The sequence below is a fragment of the Callorhinus ursinus genome, unplaced genomic scaffold (assembly GCF_003265705.2).
Source record: "Callorhinus ursinus isolate GAN/ISIS: 27379988/994484 unplaced genomic scaffold, GSC_fseal_2.0 scaffold74, whole genome shotgun sequence".
Classification (NCBI taxonomy): Eukaryota; Metazoa; Chordata; class Mammalia; order Carnivora; family Otariidae; genus Callorhinus; species Callorhinus ursinus.
This window is the reverse complement of record NW_027397136.1, coordinates 4,056,226-4,070,508: the sequence shown is the minus strand read 5'-3', so window position 1 is coordinate 4,070,508 and position 14,283 is coordinate 4,056,226. Positions and strand designations below refer to the sequence as shown.

General features: G+C 40.3%; 1 protein-coding gene across 2 annotated transcripts in view; it reads right to left on the bottom strand.

Annotated features, from left to right (window-relative positions):
* TULP3 (TUB like protein 3) overlaps positions 1–14,283 on the bottom strand; it is a 58,859-nt gene that overhangs the window by 19,007 nt on the left and 25,569 nt on the right. For both annotated transcript variants that reach the window (XM_025851994.2, XM_073886954.1), the window contains one exon: positions 3,089–3,140. In XM_025851994.2, the coding sequence (XP_025707779.1) occupies positions 3,089–3,140 (52 nt within the window). The remainder of the gene's footprint in view (positions 1–3,088; positions 3,141–14,283) is intronic.

The window sequence follows — 14,283 nt, the reverse complement described above, 5'->3', positions numbered from 1 at the left end:
GATCTGTACTTCTGAAACAAATAACGCAACATATTTTAAGAAAAAAGGAAAAGAAGAAGATAACAGGAGAGGAAGAAAAGGGGAGTATGTCAGAGGGGGAGACGAACCATGAGAGATGATGGACTCTGAAAAACTGAGGGTTCTAGAGGGTAGGGGGGTGGGGGGATGGGTTAGCCTGGTGATGGGTATTGAGGAGGGCACGTTTTGCATGGTGCACTGGGTGTTATGAACAAACAATGAATCATGGAACACTGCATCAAAAACTAATGATGTAATATATGGTGATTAACATAACAATAAAAAAATTAAAAAAAAAAAAGATTTTCTCTCTCCCTCCTCCTCTGTCCCATACCCCTCCCTCAAAAAAAAAAAAAAAAAAAGGAAAAAAAGTCTGGGGCCCCTGGGTGGCTCAGTTGGTTAAGCGTCTGCCTTCGGCTCAGGTCATGATCCCAGGGTTCTGGGATCCAGTCCCGTGTGGGGCTCCCTGATCAGCAGGGAGTCTGCTTCTCCCTCTGCCTGCCGCTCCCCACTGCTTGTGCTCTCTCTCTTGCTCTCTCTCTAAAAAATAAATAAAATCTTAAAAAAAAAAAAGTCAGTGACCGTCTCCAGTAAAGAACTAAGCCAAGTAGATGAAGAGAGACTTTTCATGAAATATCTTTTCAGTATTATTGGAATCCTTACCATATGCTTTTATTGCCCATATAAAAACATAATTTTTAAAAAGCCGTGCCATAAAAAGGCCTACAAAATCCCAACATGTATACCATATACCTATCACACAGAGCATTCTCATTGAAAAGAATAAACATTACCAAATATCTGAGCCACCTTTATTTTTTTACACTGTTAGAAAGGATTATTTTACACCCTTCACCTGACAACTTTACAGATAATGTGCGCAGAATGCTAGGTAGTTCCCTGCTTAGAGGCAGCCCATCCGGTGGAGGAGAATGCTGAGACAGCCACCTATAACTGCTTAGAAGTTTGTTGCCATTTTCCTGCGAGGTTGCGAAAAACTAGATTTGCTTAAAATGTCCCTCAGTCTCTTTATAAAGATTTTATTTATTTATTTTTAGAGAGAGAGAGTGCAGCAGGGGAGGGGCAGAGGGAGAAGGAGAGAGAGAATCCCAAGCAGTCGGCTGAGCACTGGCTCCAAGCAGAGCTCAATCGCACGACCCTGAGATCATGATCTGAACTGAAATCAAGAGTTGGATGCTCAAGTGACTGAGCCACCCAGGTGCCCATCCCTGTCTCTTTAAAGGAAGCCAAGTGGAGGGAGGCTACTGCTGCTATATTAACCTCCCCAGTGGTTTTAAGGAAGTCTATCTATAAAAAGCCCTACTGCCAGGCTCCCCCGGGACAGGTCACCCACGCCAGGGTCTCCAGCCTTTGGAACCCAAGCATCCTGGGGATCCCTAAGCCCGTAAGTAGATTTTACTGACACTCGCCAAGATGTGTGAAGGGTGGGCTCTGTACACCTGGCTGTGCGGGCATTCCCACAGGGGCCCGCGGACAGGCAAGCTCTGTCCTGTGTGTGTCACCTGGACGCAGGGAGAGCCCGGGGTGGCTGGGGCCCAGAGGCTGGACCCACAGGTCCCTGTCCGCAGTGGCCAGCCCTCTGGGGCCCTTGCAGGGGGGTGGGGGAGGGGGAGAAGCTGTGATGGTCATGTGCCCAGCCAGGTGGCTCCAGATGGCTCTGGACTGTCCATGGCCACTGATGCTGTTATTTAGACCTTTAAGCCACACCTAGGCATCTGGAGCTAGGCGTCTGGAGCCACACCTAGGCGGCTGCTCCTCTCTGCACACACGAGGTGGGCCAGGGGCCTGAGCAGGACAATGGAGGCCATCACAGCCACCTAGAAGCCAGAGGTCTCCTATAGTGGCAAAGACTCACATACAGGGATCCCTGAAGACCACTGGGCAACACTCTCCTTCCAGGCGCAGTTAAGGAGACAGGAGCCCACCAGCTGGTGACTTGAGTGGCAGTGGAACGCAACGACAGCCCCATTAGCACCATCGCCACAAAAGACCTAGAAGGTGCCATGCGGGAGTGGCTATACATGAGTGCGAGCGCCAGAGCCTTCCCAGGGCAGGCATGGCATTCCAACCTGCCAGGGCCTCGCCCTACAGAGGGTGGCCCTGCACATCCCTGCACGCCACGCAGAGACCTCTTTCCCAGTTTTTAAGGATTCCACCTTTAAAGCAACTTATTACACGAGAAGTCCCATTATTCATTCCAACATTAGACAAAACTTTAGAGGTGTCTAGGCACCTACAGAGTCTAGACACTTTGTTAACGATCCTACATAGGTAGACTCAAGCTGTAGGAAGTCCTGAATTAAATAACATGCATATGAAACTGCAAAAAGGAAAGCAATAGATGTTGGATATAGGTTCTAAGCTGACTAACAATGATCATAGCAAATAACGATGTACAACTGTTCATTTATTTCTTCCTTCATTCAGATATTTAGGGAAGGATTAGTATGTGCCCAGCCCTATGCTAGGAACTTCTGATATAATGGTCATCACAAGTAGACTTGGCTCCTGTGCTCATGGTGCTTAGCCCAGTAGAGGAAACAAACATAAATCAAATCACTGAAAAACAGAATTAATATGTAGCTGAAAATTAGGACCTAGTGTTATGAAGAAAATTGTGCTATAAGCAGTTGAGGCTTTAAGCAGCCCAGCAGCATATTCAGATCTACATTTTAGAATAAGAAAAAAATCTTGTACTTAAATGAAATTACAGTGCAGAAATGTAAGGCAGCAGGACCAAATTGCTACATAGAAATACAATGTTAACATTCTTCTAATTCTTAGGAAAGGTGCCAAGGAATTTTCAGTGATTAGAAATCCAAGGCCAGTGTTATGGCTGTGCTCCTGGAAGCAGTTTGGTCTTGCAGAGCCCAGGGCCTTGGTTCAGCAAATACTACCTCCAGACACTGCTTAGTAACATCAAAGTCTTTTGCTTTCCTGCCTTCTTTCCAGGACCCTGCCAAGACTTCACAGTCAAGACTATCAGCATCAGGGTCAGTATAGCTGTCCACTTATTTCAAAACAGGAGGGAGACTCCTGATTTACTCACCCGATAATTGAGCTTCATCTGTCGAAGATTCATGGTCTCATCTTCAGAGGCACTGTTTAAAAACAAAAAAAAGAAAAAGAAAAAAGCATGTAAAGAGAAAATTCTGTTACAACTATGTCAATTTCATCTTTTCCTGTATCTACTCCTTTGGGCTGTTTGGAACCAATGGAAAGCATCCGTGTTTAGATGTTACCCACATCTGCAGGACTTGATATCCTTAATGCCACACTTATTCCACAGAGGACCTCAGGAGACTGAAGTACCCAAAGAGCAAAACATGATGTAGTGTGGCACGAGAATGGCTCAGTCAGTTAAGTGTCTGACTCCTGATTTCGGCTCAGGTCATGATCTCCAATTTGTGAGATCAAGCCCCACACTGGGCATGGAGCCTGCTCAAGATTCTCTCTCTCCCTATCCCCCTGCCCTAACCCCCCTCAAATAAATAAATAAATCTTAAAAAAAAAAAAAAGATGTAGAACACAGACCCTCACGCATGCAGGGATTTTTTTTTTTTTAAACCGTATGTTGAGTACTTACTATAGGCCAGGCACAGTGAAGTACTTTACATGCATTATTTTATTAATTCCTCAAAACAACTCTCTGAATTAGGTACTATTATTTTTCACACTTTGAAGCTGGAGAAACAGACTTGGAGGCCCACGCATAAGGTTAAACAGCAGAAACAGACCGTAATCCAGGTCTCTTTCCAGAGTCTAAATTCCACCTAAAATTCATTTGTCTTCTTTTTTGTAGCTAGCTCTGGGGAAGAGAATGAGACTATAAAGGGGCTCAGGGAAGGCTGCTCCCAGATATGTCTAAGTGGCACACTGATAATTCTCAAGTAAAGTTTACTCGAGAAACAGCCAGTGCAGGCACATTCTGTCACTCCTGTTTGTCCCCCTGAAAGCAGGAAATAAATTTCCCATGTGAAAGTTGCCCTCCCTGTACTCGGAGGTAAAGAAACATCCTTATCACCAGGGATAGAGAATTCAAAGCCTAGAAGTCCGTGTACACAAACTCTGCTTAATTTCTTCACTAATTAGTACCCAGGACTAAGTTTCTTTGTCTTGTCAGTTCTTCACAAATTTATTGTTTCTTTTTCTAAAAGGTATATAAACCACCTGCTTTGGTTATTTCTTAGGCCCATATCTACAAGACCTCCATACATGCAAAATTAAAATTCTTTTTCTCCTGTTAATGTCTTGTGTCAATTTAATTATTAAACCAGTCAAAAGAACCAAGATGGGCAGGGTAAAATATCTCCCCCACCGCAACAACTGTTTATGGTATCTTTTTTTTTTTTAAAGATGTATTTATTTGACAGAGACACAGTGAGAGAGGGAACACGAGCAGAGGGAGTGGGAGAGGGAGTAGCAGGCTTCCCACGGAGCAGGGAGCTGGATGCGGGGCTCAATCCCAGGACCCTGGGATCATGACCTAAGCCCAAGGGAGATGCTTAACGACTGAGCCATCCAGGCGCACCCATTTGTTCCTCTTTTGAACTGGGAAAAGATGACTTATTTTGAACACCCAGCTTTTTTTTTTTAAGCATATAATTTATAAGGAAATTAATAAAGGGGAACTGTCAGAGAACCAGAATGTCATCTATATATCTAAGGGATTATTAAATCTGCTTACAGGTTAGTAGGCAGGAGGAGCCTTGGAGATAGTACATAAATTCCAAGTTGACATGCATTATTAAAATGCATAACACCTTCTAAAATATGTGAAGGTAGTGGTAAACCATTAAGCCATGGATAGATGCTTTGGTATTTTTACCTCAAATGCAGGAAAAGCCATGCTTCCTTTTGTAGCCATGGAATTTGTCTTCTTAAATAGGACCTTGTATTTATAGTTTTTCTGACAGAAGGTTCCCAGTAAAAATTTATAATACAATAATAATAATAATTGAGAACCATTTCTGCCTTGTTTCATACTCTACTCTTTCCAAGAATGCTGAGTCACAAAATAAAATCTTAAATTAGAAAATTTTCAAAAATAGGAACAGCTTCTGAGAGAGTTTTTCAAAAGTTCAAAAGGATGTGGAGACAGTAATTTGATTCAGTTTTTGTTGTTTTCTTCCACCAAACAAATCTGTCTCCTGCTCCACGGGAAGCCTGCTTCTCCATCTCCCATTCCCCCTGTTTGTGTTCCCTCTCTCGCTGTGTCTCTCTCTAATAAATAAATAAAATATTTAAAAAAAAGATTTTATTTATTCATTTGAGAGAAAGAGAGAGCACGAGTTGGTGGGGGGAGAGGCAGACTCCCCACTGAGCCGGGAGCCCAATGTGGGGCTCAATCCCAGGACCTGGAGATCATGACCTGAGCCAAAGGCAGATGCTTAACCAATTGAGGCACCCAGGCGCCCCTCAGCTCAGGTCTTGATCTCAGGGTCGTGAGTTTGAGTCCTCTATCGGGTTCTGCTCTGGGTGTAGAACCTACTTAAAAAAAAAAGGGGGGGGCAAACAAATAAAAATGTCAGATATGATATACACAGGCCTTGATTTTGTAGGCCCCTAACATTTCTCCTAGATATGTTCCTGCTTCCCTTAGTGTTTTTAATCCTCATTCACATATTTTAAAATCTTAGCTTTATGAATATAGTGCTAGAATTTATTAGTATTCAGTGGATATTAGTATAAATTTGAAAAAATTCTACATAAAACAACTAAGATGTGGCACCTGGGTGACTCAGTTGGTTGAACGTTGGACTCTTGGTTTTGGCTCAGGTCAAGATCTCATTGGTCGTGAGAGCCCGTGAGCCTGTGTGGGGCTCTGCACTCAGCAGGGAATCTGCTTGAAGATTCTCTCTCCCTTTCCCTTTGCCCCTCCCCCTGCACTCTCTCTCTAAAATAAATAAATCTTTTTCCTTTTAAAGAAAATGATTAAGACAAAAAATTATGAATATAAATATATATAGGGAAAAAATTGTGAATATACAGCAATGGGTAACATGGTATAAAAATGCACTGTTATGTACTAGTATTTTCAACAGCTACTGCTATGAATCTTGTTTTTCCTCTACCTCACTCTGCTCTCAACACTGCAAAATCCAGAACTGCAAAATCCCCTGGCATGTAAAAGAAATCATCTTATCCCACCCCCTCACCCCATCCCTACACACACACACACACACACACACACACACACACACACACACACACAATGCTAAAACCTCCTCAATCACGGTAAATTCTGACACACAACTTAAGTCCTCAAACATTTCTCTTAAGGCCTCTAATAGTGAGGAAACCAGCTGTATCTTCAATGCCTATCTTGACACCACTTAATTCCTTTCATCAAGCCTGGGCAAACTGAACAGACAATTTAAATAAACAGGTTTTGTTTTGACCTGAACAAAAGAGGCACTAAAAAGATGCTATATAATTGTAACATTTAGATACCTCCTATACATCAAAAGCTATACTTTCTTTGAGCTTTAGTTTTAAATGATAATTTAGCAGAAATAACAGATATTTTATATACTTATATTAATCTGAACTAGAATTTCTAGTCTAACCTGGAATATGATCTTATGAAATTTGCATTTTTTTCCTTTAATATTCTCTACTTCCTTTCAAATGAAGTTGTTTAATAGCAAGCCTAACCAAGGCCGGTAGTAAAGTAACACAAAACAGAAACAATTCCTACAGAGTAAAAGAAATGGAATTACTGTATTTCCTCCCATTTTTCTCATGGAAAATTTCCTATTTACTTGATACAAACTGGGAAAATCCTAAACATACATCTTAGAAAAACCAATCCAACATTCAAGGGTGGCATATAATTATGCCCGTAGAACACCATTCTCTTGAAGTACTCTCCATTATATATATGTGCATCATATATATATCATATAGCATAATATATATTTAACATATATAATGCAATGCTCATCACGATTAGTACCATATCTCGCACCATAGAACATTATTACAACATTTTTGACTATATCCCCTATGCTATACTTTTTATCCTCGTGACTAATTTTATTTTTTAAAAGACTTATTTGAGAGAGAGAATGAAAGAGAGAGAGCAACAAGAGGGGAGAAGGTCAGAGGGAGAAGCAGACTCACTGCTGAGCAGGGGCCCCCGATGCAGGACTCGATCCTGGGACTCCAGGATCATGACCTGAGCCAAAGGCAGTTGCTTAACCAACTGAGCCACCCAGGTGCCCTCCTCGTGACTTATTTTATAACAGGATGTTTATATCTGTTAATGCTCTTCAGCTATTCACCCTATTATTTCTTTAATTGAAAGGATTTTTGAGATAATATATGTGTTACAAGAAGATTGTTGGTGCCAATCCTTTTTGTACAATTATTTTTCTTTCTAGTGTTTTTCTTCATCGATTATAAAAACAATTCATACTGATTTTATAAATTTTGAAAAAATTTATAAAGAAAATGAAAGTCTCTTTATAATCCTACCATCTTGAGATATAATCCCTGCTAACAAGGAAACAAACATCTTTACGAGTATTTCTATACATTTGAAATAATATTTATGATTTTTGTACCATTTTAACTCAAGATTATATCATAAGCATCTTTTATGTTATTATATAGGTTTTTGAAATAGAATATTAAATAGCTATCTAATAGTCTATCACATGGACTTTCCATAAATTTTTTTCTTCTTTTTTTATTATGGTAAAGACATGTACCATAAAATGAAACATTTTAACCATTTTTAAGTGGACAGTTCGGTAGTGTTGAGTACATTTACGTTGTTGTTTGCATACAAATTTTTATAGCATCATTATTCACAAGAGCCCAAAAGTAGAAACCTCTCAAGTGTCCATCAACTAATGAACAAGTAAACAAAATCTGGTTTATCTACTTAATGAAGTATTAAATCAGCCATAAAAAGGAGTAGGTACTGAAACATGGGAGAACCTGGAAAACATTATGCTACATGAAAGAAGCCAATCAACAAAAGACCACACATACTGTATGATTCTGGTCTTTTTAAAAATTTTATTTATTTATTTGACAAAGAAGGAGCGAGAGAGAGAACGAGCAGGCAGAGTGGCAGGCAGAGGGAGAGGGAGAAGCAGACTTCCTGCAGAGCAAGGAGCCTGATGCAGGGCTCGATCCCAGGACCCTGGGACCATGACCTGAGCCCAAGGGAGATGCTTAACAACGGAGCCACCCAGAACCCCCTATATGATTCCATTTTCATGAAATGTCCAGAATAGGCAAATTTATAAAGGCAGAAAGTAGATTAGTGATTGCTTAGGGTCTTGGAGGGATGAAAGTTGGGGGATGATAGCTAAAGGGCATGGGATAGCTTTTTGAAGTGATGAAAATGTCCTAAAATTAACTGTGGTGATGGCTGCACACTTTAGTGAATATACTAATAACCAGTGAAGTGTGTATAATTTAAAGGGGCGTATTGTATGGTATAGGAATGCATTTCAATAAAGCTGTTATTATAAAAATGAGTCTATACTAATTCTAAAAAAAAATGGTATAACAAAGATCTTTTTTTTTTTTAATAAGATTTTATTTATTTAGTTGACAGAGAGAGACACAGCGAGAGAGGGAACACAAGCAGGGGGAGCGGGAGAGGGAGAAGCAGGCTTCCCGCCGAGCAAGGAGCCTGATGCGGGGCTCGATCTGTTACAGAATGCCAACTAATAAATACAGAATGAATAGAAGTAGAATATCATGACTTTATAACCACCATATTAATAATTGACTCTTGCAAGAAACATTGATGGATCCTATAACCATTGAGTGAAGCAGGATATTCAACACAATCTCAAGTATCTCCCCCACAGATTATATTAATTACAAAGAGGAAAAGGTAACATTACAATGAGGAAATCTGGCAGACATCACCTTAACCAAATGAAGGGATACAGCAACTATGATGTGACAGACCGACATATGGTATTCCCTGATGTGAGGTACTGAAAAGAATACAATATAATGTATGCAACATTCCTGCCAATAATGTTTGTCTTAAATCTATTCAAGAGGAAACAAACCAAATGGAGGGAAATTCTGCAAGACAACTCTCATGATTCTTCAGAAACATCCTTATCAAGAGAGATGAAAAAAATAGTTCTAGGTTAGAGTGGAGGAGATTTAAGAGATTTCTGGCAAGAAAATATAACACAGGGTCACCTGGGTGGCTCAGTCGGTTAAGTGTCCGCCTTCGGCTCAGGTCATGATACCAGGGTCCTGGGATCAAGTCCCGCATCGGGCTACCTGCTCGGCCAGGAGCCTGCTTCTCCCTCTCCCTCTGCCCCCTCCCCCTTGCTTGTGATCTCTCTGTGTCAAATAAATAAATAAAATCTTTAAAAAAAAAGAAAATATAACACATAACCCTTGAATTATGGATCAAAACATACAGTAAAGACTATTATGGGTGCACTGAGGATATCTATGAACAGCACATTAGACAAGGGTATTAGTATATTAATGTGAAGTGTCCCACACGTGATAATAGTATTGTGGTCATACAGGAGTGTGAATAAGGTAGAAATAATGAGGGAACAGGAACAGGGTAGTATGAGTACCCATGAGTCCATAATTATACAGATAAATAATGAATAAATGAATAAATAAACTAAAAAAAGGTAAAAAGCTCTTCCTTACAGAATAAAAAATCCAATTAAAAAAGATAAAAGGAGAGGCACCTAGGTGGCTCAGTCATTAAGTGACTGCCTTCAGCTCAGGTCATGATGCCAGCATCCTGGGATTGAGCCCCACATCGGGTTCCCTGCTCAGCAGGGAGCCTGCTTCTCCCTCTCCCACTCCCTGCTTGTGTTCCTTCTCTCACTGTCTCTCTCTGTCAAATAAATAAAATCTTTAAAAAAATAAAATAAAAAAGATAAAAGGAATGATGGAAATAGAAAGTCACCAAGGGCAAACACCACAGTAATAATTATTGCAGGCAAGAATCACCAGTGGATGCTAAAATTAGCGGGTGAAAATATGATGAGAAACAGGATATTTGCATAGTGTCAAAGTATCTGCCCACAAGATAATTACTGATTCCAACGGAAAAAAATAGTAACTTTATAGTGGAAAAACCTGGAAGACAGCACCTTAACTAAGGGATTAAGATTAACATCACCAGTAAGAAGACACATCATGCTCCTCCTGATATGATGTGCCAAGAAAGGCACAGAATCATGTTGGTGGTATTCTTTTTTTTTTTTTAAGATTTTATTTATTTATTTGAGAGAGAGAGCACAAGCAGGGGGAGGGGTAGAAGGAGAGGAAGAAGTAGACTCTCCATTGAGCAGGGAGCCCCACGTGGGGCTCAATCCCAGGACCCTGGGATCATGACCCAAGCTAAAGGCAGACACTTAACCGACTGAGCCACCCAGGCGCCCATGTTGGTGGTATTCTTGCCAAAAATGCACAGCCTTAATTTAAACATAGCAAACAGCAGAGGAACCCAAACTGAGAAACACGCTAACAAAAGAAATGGCCAGTACTCTTCAAAAGTCTGAAGATCAAAAGGGATGAAGGGGAGTGGGAGGTACGGCTTCCCACTTAGGGGATGAATAAGTCACGGGGATGAAAGGTACAGCATAGGGAATGTAGTCAATGGTACTAACAGCCTTGTATGGTGACAGATGGGAGCTATGCTTGTGGTGAGCAGAGCACAGAGTTGTTGAATCACTATATTGTACACCTGAAACTAATGGAACACTGTGTGTCAACTATACTTTGACTTTTAAAAAAGCCTCAGGATCAGAAAAGGCAAAGAAAGACTGAGACACTACCCAGGCTGGAGAAGGTTGGAGAAGACTAAAGAAACACGACAACTAAGTAGACTACGGGATCCTGGATTTGGATCCCAAACTATTAAGAGACATTAGTGGGAAAACTGGCAAAACTTCCAAAAAGATGGGGCACCTGGGTAGCTGAGTCGCTAAGCGTCTGCCTTCGGCTCAGGTCATGATCCCAGGGTCCTGGGATCGAGCCCCCATTGGGCTCCCTGCTCAGCGGGAAGCCTGCTTCTCCCTCTCCCACTCCCCGTGCTTGTGTTCCTCTCTCGCTATCTCTCTGTCAAATAAATAAATAAAATCTTGGAAAAAAAAAAAAACTCCAAAAAGACCTGTGGATTAGTTAATGGTACTGAATCAGTATTAACGTCCTGGTTTTGGTAACTTACTATGGTTAAGTAAGATATTAACATTAGGGGAAACTTGGTCAAGGAATTCTCTTATATTTTTACAACTTTTTTGTACATCTAATTTAAAAGATTGTTTAATGTGAGATAATAAAAAATAATGTTAATAAGCAGTGACTCTAGGTACAGGGCATAGGTTATCAATTTACTTTTCTTGCTAGATTTCAGCATATTAAAATTTTTTCAAAATAAGAAACCAGAGGAAAAAAACAAGAAAACAGACATTTTGTGTAATGCACATTTCAGGGTACACTTAAAAATCCACATGCCCTTTAATCTAGCACCTAATTTACACACACAGTATTTCTAAGGAATGGAGATGGTATGGAACAATAACAAAATTTACCCAAGATAAATCTGAGACACTTAGAGCCTACTTGAAAACATTACTCACTGAATTGCTAGTCTCTAGAGCTGAACCCAACAGACCATGTTGCCAAATAGTTTGAAGCATTTAATAACGTATCAATGACCTAGTAGATTCTAGGATCACTCTGCACTTTTAACATTCCTGTCAAGTTCTCTCAGCGTGCAAAAAAAAAAAAGTAATAAATTTTTCGAACACAAAGTCCATTGCCGCTGTCCAGTCAGGGAAGGCTTCTTGCTGCCTCCTACACGATACCAGATAATCAGGATGCTGTAATCAGCACTTAGCTGCAATTTGGCCAGTGACGCAGGAGGCTAAACAGGCTCCTTCTGTGGTACTGGAGGGAGTAAACAACACCCTTGCCAGAAACGCAGCAGGCTAAGACTTGCAAAACTGAAGGCTGTGAGCAGTCCGTGGCTTTTCTCATAGTAACTTGAGTGAGCACTTCCTTTGCTGATTATAATATTGCTTCATAATATCACAAATGATAATTTTTAGTCTCAGGAATTAGTTAAGAAAGAAGGAGGGGCGCCTGGGTGGCGCAGTCATTAAGCGTCTGCCTTCGGCTCAGGTCATGATCCTGGGGTCCTGGGAAGCCTCCTTCTCCCTCTCTCGCTCCCGCTCCCCCTGCTTGTGTTCCCTCTCTCGCTGTGTCTCTCTCTGTCAAATAAATAAATAAAATCTTAAAAAAAAAAAAAGGAGAAGGAAAGGCTTACCCTATTTTATTTTAATAAATGCAATAAATGCCAATGTGGATTGAGAAAGTGGACATACTTAGAAGGCAATTTCATACTTGTTTTAGTTAGAGGCATTCATAATTGTAAATCTTTAGTCATTAGCTGCCTGTACAGAGTTACAATAAAAACAATTTATGAAAATCTGGTTCAACTCTATCAGGAACAAATGTACTATGTGTGCAAAAGAATTATTAAAAAGGTGATATTACAGGAAAGATGAAGGAAAAAAGGTTTAGTAACTGAAGACAAGTAATTACATAAAGCAATGTAATTTTTAAATTCTTAAATCTAGACAGTTATTCATACTTAATCAAAGATTTGACTCCCACTTCTGGGCGAAAAACTGTAGGTTTGATTATGTTACTTAAATACACATACTAAAAATCAATAAAATCAACAAATTGGACTTCATTAAAAAAAAAACTTTTAGTGAGACTACATCAAGGTAAAAAGTTTCTGCACAGCAAAGGAAACAAACAGAATGAAAAAGTAACCTATTGAATGGAAGGAAATATTTGCAAATCATATAGCTGATAAGAGGTTAAAATCCAAAATAAATAAAGAACTCGTACAATAGCAAAAAAAAACCCCAATAATCTGATTTGAAAGTAGGCAGAAGATCTGAATACACATTCTTCCAAAGACAGACAGATGGCCAACAGGTACGTGAAAAAGTGCTCAATATCACTGATCATCAGCAAAATGCAAATGAACACCACAGTGAGATATCACCTCACACCTGTCAGAATGGCTAGTATCAAAAAGACAAGAGGGGTGCCTAGGTGGCTCAGTTGGTTAAGCAGCTGCCTTCAGTTCAGGTCATGACCCCACGGTCTTGGGATCAAGCCCAGTGGCAGGCTCCCTGCTAGGCGGGGAGCCTGCTTCTCCTTCTGCCCCACTTATGCGCTCTCTCTCTCTCTCAAATAATAAAATCTTTTTTTTTTTAAGATTTTATTTATTTATTTGACAGAGAGAGAGACACAGCGAGAGAGGGAACACAAGCAGGGGGAGTGGGAGAGGGAGAAGCAGGCTTCCCACTGAGCAGGGAGCCCGATGCGGGGCTCGATCCCAGGACCCTGGGACCATGACCTGAGCTGAAGGCAGACGCCTAATCTTAAAAAAAAAAAAAAAAGACAAGAAATAACAAGTGTTGTTGAGGATGTGGAGAAAATGGAACCCTTGTGCACTGCTCGTGAGAATGTAAATTGGTGCAGCCACTATGGAAAACAGTATGGAGGTTCCTTAAAAAATTAAAAATAGAGCCCGGGTAGCTCAGTTGGTTAAGCATCTGCCTTTGGCTCAGGTCATGATCCTGGGGTTCTGAGATGGAGCCCCATGTCAGGCTCCTGGCTCAGTGGGGAGTCTGCTTCTCCCGCTCCCTCTACCCCTCCCCTTGACTTGTTCTCTCTCTCTCAAATAAATAAATCAAAATATTTTTAAAAATTAAAAATAGAGCTTCCATATGATCCAATAATTCTATTTCTGGGTATTTATCTGAAAAAGAAAAGCCTTAACTTGAAAAGATACATGCACCCCATGGTCACTGCAGCATTATTTACAATAGCCAAATAGTAAATCAGAGAAAACACAAATACTGTATTATCTCACTTATCTGTGGCATCTAAAACAAACAAACAAAATAAAAAAAAACAAGCTGATAGATAGAACAGACTGGTGGTTGCCAGAGGCAGATGGGGACTAGGCAAAATGGGTGAAGGGGATCAAAGGGTTATAAAATAAATAAATTATAAAATAAGTAAGTCATGGAGATGTAATGCATGGTTAATAATAATGCATTGCATATTGGAAAGTTGCTAAGAGAGATCTTTAAAGCATTCATCACAAGAAAAAACAAATTTTGTAACTATATGGTTATGAACATCAACTACACTTAGTGTGATCATTTCACAATACATACAAATATTGAATCATGC